This window comes from Pteropus alecto, unplaced genomic scaffold (genome assembly GCF_000325575.1).
Source record: "Pteropus alecto unplaced genomic scaffold, ASM32557v1 scaffold106, whole genome shotgun sequence".
Taxonomy (NCBI): Eukaryota; Metazoa; Chordata; class Mammalia; order Chiroptera; family Pteropodidae; genus Pteropus; species Pteropus alecto.
The window spans coordinates 6,041,362-6,051,347 of record NW_006442103.1 but is presented as its reverse complement, the minus strand read 5'-3'; the positions used below and the strand labels follow the sequence as shown (position 1 = coordinate 6,051,347).

Here is a 9,986-nt window from a genome sequence, read left to right as displayed (position 1 = left end):
AAGTAGGTCTGACTTCTGCAATCTTGTCAATCCAAATGAGACACTGAGTGTTATGAAGAGCCAGCATAGCACTCAGCTAGAAAATAACTGTGTGCTGGCCCCTACGTGCAAAGTGAAACTCATGGGGGACGTCAATCATCTCACCACTGAAACTGTCCTTTAGCTGGTACCAACATGCATAAGACTTGCCATAAAAAGAGTCTCATCCTTCTAAAGCTAGGTGGAGTTTCTGGATAGATTTATAGGCCTTCAATATCTATAACAAGGGGAAATCTAAAGAAAAACTAATAATAAAATTTATCAGTGTTTTTGATGACTTTATGCCCTAATATGAGAACTACAGAAAATATAAATTATTAAAAGAGGTAATAATACCATTATTAATAGCACAAAGAAAGAGGGTAGTTTCATAAGTTGATACAAATAAAGTCTTTTTTAGACTTTAAGTTGTATTGGAATTATTTAGAAATAGTAAAAATGAATGGTCCTTTCAAGCATGCTATGTGGGCATTTATTAACTATGTATGACAATGCATAGATTGAAATAAAATCTGACTATGATAATACCATCTGCAAAGACACAGCACATAGTCTATAAAATACACTGTGGTTTTAAAAACATAATAGCCTCAGATTTCCTTGCCAATTAGGAAGCAAGATTCACTACTGATGCTAAGGGAGTCAGTCTGAATTCAAGCTCTTGGTCAAGCATTAGAAGTGCTTTTCACATCTAATTGTGACGAGCAGGGAGCTAGTCAGGGACGTGCAACAGGATCTCCACACAGCACATTTTAATATGGCAGAAATTTTTATGGTTTTGTAATTTTCTTCAGTGGGGCTCAGGAGCCTGAGTAGAAAGGTACATGAAACAGTCTTTCACTGAATCAGTTTTGAAGATTTACCCAAAAGGACAAGAGGGCAAGAACATTGAGGGTACTGACAAGAGAAGAGGCTAAAGTGATGAATCATGAGGTTTAAGACGTAAGCAAAGAGAGGGAGTTAAGAAATTAGAATTAGAAAAATGCCTAGAAGATACAATAAGTTTAAAAATTATTGGACCTGGAAGAACAGAGACTTTATGGGGAAATAGTAAATAGAATAATATAAGGCTGAGGAGCAAATAAATTAATTTCAACCAATATTTATTGAGCATTTACCATGTGCGAGGTAGTACTGGACCCTCTGCTGGATATATAAGACATAGTCTCTGCCCCATGAAAGACAATTAACAAACAGGCAGGTAAAATTGATAGTAAAAGACATAAACTTTACTTAACAGCACAAAGGGAAGAGTAATTAATTTTGTTTAATTTTGTTTAGATAAGATTGGGGAAGGGTTCCAAAATTTGGCAATACTCAAGAAAATGATGTTGGACTAGTGTCTCCCTCCCAACAAAAAATATTAAATCACAGAGGAGATCTAGGAAACCAAAAGGTTTTCAATGTCAATTTTCAATGGTAAGGGTTAGGGTATAGACTGCAGAGCAGCACTGTGAGCTCGATGCCGAGGCCATCACCACAAGTAGACTGTGATAAGCTGGCACTTACAGTGCATAAGGAGCTTTCCCAGAAAGGAAGAGGGACAGGAGAGGAGCTCTGGGTGTCTGGCGCCCAGTGAAATCATCCAAGCTCAGATGGGCAGTGCAGAGCTCTGTAATGCCAACGGGCAGCTTACGGGTGTCAGGACTGGCACGGCTGGGGACACATGATGATGCATGTACATCTATGAGAACTCATGGGAGAAGAAAGGAAACAAGGAAATAATTTGCCTATTCTATGAGTCTGTCTAGCAGCAGCCAGGATACCAATTAGAAAATTAAATTTTAAGGCAATATCATATGACATAATGATTTTTATATTCTTAGTTCATGTAATCCAAGTGGATACTGAAATTATACGTCAAAATCCAAATAGCAATGATGATAAAAACATTATTTTTCTGAAGAATTACACGCATTCTACACATAGGTCCAAATGTAGTTTAAATTTATTATATATTAACTAATTTAATCCTCACAATAATCTTATCAGGTAGGACTATTTTTGTCCCCATTATTCAGATAAAAAAATGAGGCACAATGAAGTTGAACAATTTTCCCACAGCCATAGATCTAATATGCATGTCCAGCACCCGAGTTAAGCCTCTCAATATCAACACCACATTGCCTCTCTAAGTAGACTATAGCTCCCTGAATTAAACTTAAAGATCATGGTTGGGCAAGATAGTCTAGCTACAACCTTTGCTGTAAGTGAAACGTAGTAGAAAGTGAAATCCTGGACAGGATTACTAAACACTGATCCGTATACTCCACCTAAGCCTCTTAAGAATTTGGTGCGTATATCGGCTGAACTTCTCACTGTTCTCTGACAAGCGTCTAGAGCTTCAAAATTGACTACCAATAATCAAACTATGAATTTTTGAAAAGATCCAAAAAAATATAAATACCTATTTTTTTTAATTCAGGGGGAAAACGCCACCAGAGTCGTGACATTGTATTGTTCTCTTTTCGCTCTTCATTGTCGTAATTGCCATAAAATGCAGCAAGTGGTACCAACAGAACTAAATCTTCTCATTAAAATCCTAATGAAGCAATTATGTCTTCCTTTAGGGATGCCACAAGATGCTAAGACTAATAAGTTTATTTCAACTGAGCCACCAATATGAATGAAGCTCTACAATTCTGCATTTTGACTGTAATATATATATGAATCTTTCTCATTATTAAGACCTGTCCCCTCCCACTCAACATGGACATATCGACAATTCAAAGAATTACAAATGTACAAAGCAAGTAGAAATTTCCCCACAAGAAACATAAGCGCATAAATCAGGACAGCAATGGGAGCTCCTGCTATTTTAATGCATTTAGAGTAATAACATCTTCTCGATGTAATTTTAAAATGCAATTTTCAGCTTCTTAAATTAGTCAGTGTACAGCATGGTTCCTGACAGCACCTATGGATTATTCTCAAATGATGATAACAATGACAGCTCTTTCCACAAACAAGACAACCGGCAATACACTCACAACTGAAATAAGCTCATAAAATATTTTCATTGACCACCACCACCAAGTTAAAAGATAAGAAGAAAAGGTGACACTTCTAGAAACCAAAATTGCAGGTGTGACTGGGTCCCATGATGCTAGGAGAAGGACACTGAGTTGGCAAAATATGTTTCTTATTCTCTAGACAAAAATCAACATTCCAATTTCAAACAACTGTATAACTGGGCACAGTTGTTACATAACTATGAACACCATGACCCCCGAAAGAGTTAATTCACCAAATGGGTAAGCAACTCTGCCTTACATAAAGAGCTCTAAATTATCTTGGCTAAGGTAAACAGAGTCACAGTGTGGGCAATAATTCAAAATAGTAAACAGCAACATACATTTCTCTGAGCTTAGAGAAGCTTTACATGATTTATTATATTCACTGAACTTCTCTTCCAAATGATGCTGTGTTAAGATGGATGTTAAAAAGAGTGAGGAATACCTGGGCATAATGGAAAGACAGCATGGTGGAAAGCCATACGGGGAAAATTCGGTTAGGGAAAAAGTGTTCCACGATCCAAAATTTCCTACAAGTACCACTATAGCATGGATAATCAGTAAATGAGTAATTAGGCTTAATTAAACATGCATAGGATATTTGACCTATTTCTAATAACTCATAATTAGAACATGGACCCTTCTTTTACTTCCTAACCAAATAACGGATTGTTCACTTTATGAAATGCTACTAGAAAGTGAGATAATACATAAACCCATAACTGCTACCATAGGAAGTTTTTATAATTATGGTTAAGGATCAGTCTGTTTCATAAAAAAAGGCATGTAACCATTTAGAGAGGTTCTTGTATTGCAAAGCTGAGATAAGTGGATTTACTACTAATGATCATGTGGCCACTTACATTCTCATGAAATACCTCATTTCAACCAAAAATCAATAAGGAATTTTGAATCTGTTTTAATAATCTCCTTTAAGTATCATACTAAAAAGAACATAGCTGCTTGATCTGTTTAAATGACGCTCAGGAACAATCGGCTGCTTTTCACAGGAGCTGAAAGAGAAGATGGACGAGCTCCTGCCCTTGATCCCTGTGCTGGAACAGTACAAAACAGATGCCAAGTTAATCACCCAATTCAAGGAGGAAATCCGGAATCTGTCTGCAGTCCTCACTGGGATTCAGGAGGAAATCGGAGCCTACGATTACGAGGAACTACATCAAAGGGTGCTTAGCTTGGAAACCAGACTACGTGACTGCATGAAAAAGCTAAGTGAGTAGAACGATTACATTTGTCTAAATTGTGTTTTTAAGTAGTTTCAATGGAAACTGCATTCTTACATTTGCAAATAGTTAGAAATGCCTAATTATAGGGAAAACAGTGCCTGCTTTCTAAGTGTAAAGTAAGTGTTCCTTTAATGGTGTAAGCGTGCCTGGGTAATGAGTGTTATTTGACTAACAGTTGTCTAATTTTCAGATCACCCTGTTACCACCCAATGGTTTGAAATAAGTAGTCTAGCAAATACAGCCAATTCTATTGGCTACACTAACAGAAATAAGTTTCACCGAAGACAGCATGTTATGGTTAATTACTGCTTGGCCAGGGGAGAGAGGAGGCAATTCTGGTACTGGAGAAAGTTAGAGACTGGAAAAGAAGTTGTCCTGGGACAAAATATGAAACAGCAATGATTAAAGCAAACCATACTATGCAGAGTTACCATCAGCCACTCTCATCTGCTCAGGAGGTAAAAAGGAGGCACCTACTCAAATAAATATTCACTGCTCTGGAGGGCCAAGCGTGTGAGGTGCACATTAGGCTTCAGTTCTTGACTCAACCTGGTCTGAGTTTACAAACTCTTCCATTGCACCAATGTGCTAATTCTTCCATTGATGTCATCATGGAACTAATCTGTAACTTAATGTGAAATGAGGAGTTGTAAACCCATTTAGGAACAGTATTTTAGTTGCTGACATGATGTGACATGACCATAGAAAAAGTATTCTCTCAAGGTAAAGAACACTTTCTGGAATAGGAAATAAAATGGGAAGAGGAGTGAAGAATTTGAAAAACGTAATTTCTAGTAAAGAAAACTTCAAAGGATAAATATAAATGTTTAAAATAAAACTTAAATGAGTTCAAGAAGATTTTAAAAACTAATCTATGCACTCTGTCATTCCTAGCATCTCACAATAATCCAGAGCCACGGACTTTGCATCCTGAGACCAGGCTTCAGCTGGTTTCACTGTGCTGGTCTCGTGGATTGGAGAACAAATGGACTCTACTAATGCAAGGACAGGCGATAGAAAGGTCCTATCTAGTAAATACCATGAACCCAAAAGTGTGCCAGTTATGATTCTGAGGGATTAACATGGAAAAATCCCGGGGTCTGCTCAATTTCAGAAATGAACTTCACTTCTAACATATACTCTCTGAGCTGACTTTACTGGAAGTAACGTCCACTGCAGTTATGTAACTCTGCACTCGGTTCTTCTGTAACCCGTTTGTTTCTTCTAATCCACATGCAACCTGCCACATGCCATCGCCTCCAATATTGAAAACGACATTTGAGGCAAAGAGGGATAATCTAAGTGGACACAAATTCATCCTTTTTCTTAATGCTGAACCAGGGATAATGTTTCTATGGTATCCTTAAGCATTAGGACTATAATCTGCACTATATATCGAAGATTCTTTTTATTAATTCCAACCCCCCCAGACCATAGAGTTTGAAAGAATGTGACTCAAAAAACTGTATTAATTAGTTAATATTTCTTTTGATTCAACTAATCAAAAACATAAAATCTAGCAACCAATACAGATATCAAACATCAATAAAACTAGTACTCAACTTTCTTATTTAATGAGATGGTTGCTATTCGAGTCAATTGAAATGACCTTACAAAATACTGAAAATAGTTCTCACAAGTCATAAAGTCTTTCTAGATTACTAGCAACCCTCAGATCCCTGTTTACTTAGGAGAGAGGTCAGTGTCACAAGGACTCTAACTCATTTATGCTATTTGTCCCAAGGACTAGGTATTTTTCTTTATCATACCATGTTTATGTCAATTAATCAAAACCACTTACTGAGAGTCTCGTGAGCAGAGAAAGTATTTATCAGCTGGACCACAATTATCAATTACAATGTAGAAAGCATGTCTGGGCAGAGATAGAGCCCGAACACCATGAAGTGTGAAGCCAAATGTTCCCTGGAAAAGTAAATAAATGAATTTTCATATTTTCCATTAAAAAAAAATTCCTGCAATTCTAAAGAAGGTATCTGATAAGCTATATATATATTTGCAAAAGAAAACACAAACATATAATTTTGAGTGTGGCATTAAGTTACAGTTTGATTAACGTTTTACTTAGTATTTACATTTCTTGGGAATTGGTATAGATTGGACCGAATTATCTCCGTGAACTCTTTTAACTTCACGCCTAGTATTATCTCATAAGTGTGTGCCCAAATATCAAAGTATCAGAACACACAGACCCAGAAAATAGAGGTTAATCGACATCAGGACCATTAACAGGAAATGAAAAAAAATACATAAATAAATGTATCAGGGGCTCAGTGTTCCAATGGGGTCTAAAATCTAGTCGCTATGCTGCTCAGATTGAGAGTGGGACATTGGATAATTATGGTACCAGCAATATTGCAACAGGAGCAAGAAGGCTCATTTATCAGTGGCATCTTCACTCTTCACAAAAGCCTTTCAACACACATGACCAATTAGCAGACTGTAAAAATGGATTGGGGAAAGAAAATAAAATTACAACAATGATAAATGCATTTCCAGTCACCTTTTCAGTGGATTAGCTTTTAGGGAAAATGTCGCAGTGCATATCACATGAATTTTAAGATATTAAAAGAGAAACTAGCTTCACTGCCTGCAAGGCCTGATACTCCCAAATAGTAAAGAAGGTGCTATAGAACTCACAAGTCATTGAGAGTACTATGGTACCATTCAGCTTATTTCTACTAGAGAATTAAAGGGAAAATAAAAATTAGAAAAAATGCTTCAACAGAAATGCACCCTAATGGCCTGAGTGAGGTACAGTAATGCTCTTTCTTCAGTGCTTAATTTTCTCCTATGAGAGACTCATTAAAGTCCCCTGTGCTTAATTAAATCATATCAGGTCCCTCGATATGCCAAATATAATTATATGCACGTGAGAATTTAACTGAAAAAGCACGGTTAAAGCTCTAACCCCCCTCCCTGAGATCAACAACAGATATTTAATGTAGATCATAACCAGGCTTTCCAGTTTTCCAGCCCCCTATTCCCCACTGCTGCTTGGTAGCTCTATCTTAGGGTAACAGTTTGGTGCCATCTAGTGAAGTATAGGATGTATCTTTCTATTAACACAAACAGTTTTGAAGCTTCAAGTTTAACAAGTTATCAGCAGCATTCAAAATTTGAGGTCATAGTAATGAAACAGGTTATTGTCTTTACCATGCTTGTACCAAAGTAGTTTTAAAAGGGAATCAAACTGTCTATATGGTAATAGTCATATTTGCACATTCGACAAATATTTATTGAGTCCCCAGTGTGTGCCAGGTATTTGAGGATACAAACTTGAGTAGTAGACAGTTTCCCTCTTCTGTCAAGAAGCTTGCATTTTAGTGGGGACAATAAGCGCATAAGAAAGTAAATAAAGCAATGATGACAGCCTACTGTTTTACAAGCACTAGGCCAGCTCTTTCACTTGTGTTCTAATCACTGCAAGAACACTGGGTTAGGCATTATTATTGGCAACTTATCAAAAATGGATTTCTCAGACAGTTTAAATTAATTTCCCAAAGGTACATGTTGGAGACAATAACTTTAAACACAAGTCCTTCTGAGTTCAGAGACTGAGATTTCTCTCTCGCACATGATGTCTTTTGTCGGGTATATACAATAATAGAGAAATGCCCTGGACACCTCGATAAGTATAATTTAGTAAATGTAACTCAACTGCTGTAGAAAGAAGCCAGTCATTTTTGATTCTTCCCTGAACTTATTCGCATGCAATCACCACACCTTCCTTCTCCCCCGTCACCAATCTCTCAACACCACCTTTTCTGCATCCTCATTTGCACCACTCTGACCCAGAGCATCGTTCATCATCTCCCCGTTGGATTACTAAAATGGCCTAACCACTCCCTCTACCTGAAGCATTTCCTCTCCACCATGCTAGGGACTTTGAGTAATCTTTAACAAATGCAAATATAATCATAGTATATCTGTATTTAAGTGATTCTTCTTTTAAAATTAAATCTGAATAGGTTTGCGTGGTTTATCCTCATGACAGATTCGGCCTAATTCTCCAACCCTTTTCTGTCAAATTCTCACCATGTACTCACTCTAAACTTTAGCCATTCTAATATTTCAATTCCTCAACTGTGTATATGTTTTCTCCACCTCCTGGGCATTGAACTTCCTCTCCCCTTTCATAGAAGACTCTTCCTCCCCACTTCACCCATCCAAATTGTTTTTCACATTACATACCAGATATCAGCTTTTCTACAGACGTTCTCAGACTGCTCCTTAACATGGCTGGACTTCCTTTGCATAGTCTCCTTAAACTGAAAATCTTAATTTGCTTTTTTTTTCATCTTTACCTCTTAGAGACAAGTTTTCCTTGTTGTGACAGTTCACGGACCATCAGTGTCCTATTCCAGCTGAATTTTTATAGACTATCATAAAACATCTGAAACATAAGTAAAAATTAATGTCTATAGTCTTTGAAATCAAATATTTTTAAATTAAAGTTTTATGTTGCTCTCAAGAAGTAAATTAGTGTCTGTCAAATACAAAACATCTATATCATTTACAAAACAAAAAATCTTTTGGGAAAGAAAACAACAAAAGCACGGGCCTTTTTCACCTTTGTTTTTGTTGCCATCTGTTCTTTCTTTAATGATACTGCAGTATTTCAACCCCAAACACCTGATATTTGGCTTTACTTAGCAATCAAATTAAGAAATACGGAAAATCACTGTGAAAGCTGGAATTAACAGAAAAGTCAAACAGTGTACCTGGGTCAGATAGAGAGAAGTGAGATATAACTTGGAAATATAGTAGGGGAAATTTATAAGAATATCCCCTCAAATTAAATTGAGATCTTCAAATGAGTCATTTATCAAAGACAATTTTACTCTCCCTAAAATTCTAGACTGTAACATAAAATGTAATTTCTCTAGTGTTCACGCACTTGATGATGATGCATTCTTCTGGAACCGTGAGACACTTGTTAGTTTAGCACATTTTTAGGTAATGATATATTTTACTATAAATTGACTTATCTTTTTTATGTCCTACATTTTCCTAGATTACAACTAAATTATAAATGTTTTAAGGAAATAAAACCTGTGTTTTCAGAGGCAAGCATAAACTGCCAAATTATTTGGAATTTCACAGTACAATTAATTCTGCTTCATTCAGTCTGGATGTTAAATAGGCTTCTCCTTAAAGATATGTTCATAATATAACCTCGACCCAGAAAAGGTTGAGGCAGTTTTTAAAATAAATTAAGGGTAAAGTTGTTTATCATAACTGTTTATGAAAAATAGAGGTATTTAGGCACATGTTATTCTTGACCCCATTTACCAACCACCCACTGAAAACCCATTCTAGCACCCTATCCAATGTGGCATCTACTATGTATGTCCTTATCAACAACTTCCTTCAGCACTACAGTTGGTAAGACTAGGCATACAAATAAAAGGTTAAATAATAGAAACAGTTTTACTATCAATGTATGGTAGAGATAAACCTATTTTAAGTAGCTTTAATAGACTTTAAAGATCAAATCATATCTACTGCTTGCTATATGAGTTCTCCAATGGCCTTAAGTAAAAAGAAATAACATTCTGTCGTAAAGATATTTACTACTCCATTTAATTTACTTATATGGGTATGGCCTTAAGATTCAAATCCAGACGCTGTTCATCCAGGACATTACGAAGTACAATAAAATATTAAA

General features: G+C 36.3%; 1 protein-coding gene across 1 annotated transcript in view; it reads left to right on the top strand.

The window, feature by feature from the left end:
• Nucleotides 1-9,986, top strand: part of OLFM3 (olfactomedin 3) — a 36,479-nt gene that overhangs the window by 15,178 nt on the left and 11,315 nt on the right. The window contains exon 4 of the mRNA XM_006919793.1: nucleotides 4,041-4,283. Within this exon, the coding sequence (XP_006919855.1) occupies nucleotides 4,041-4,283 (243 nt within the window). The remainder of the gene's footprint in view (nucleotides 1-4,040; nucleotides 4,284-9,986) is intronic.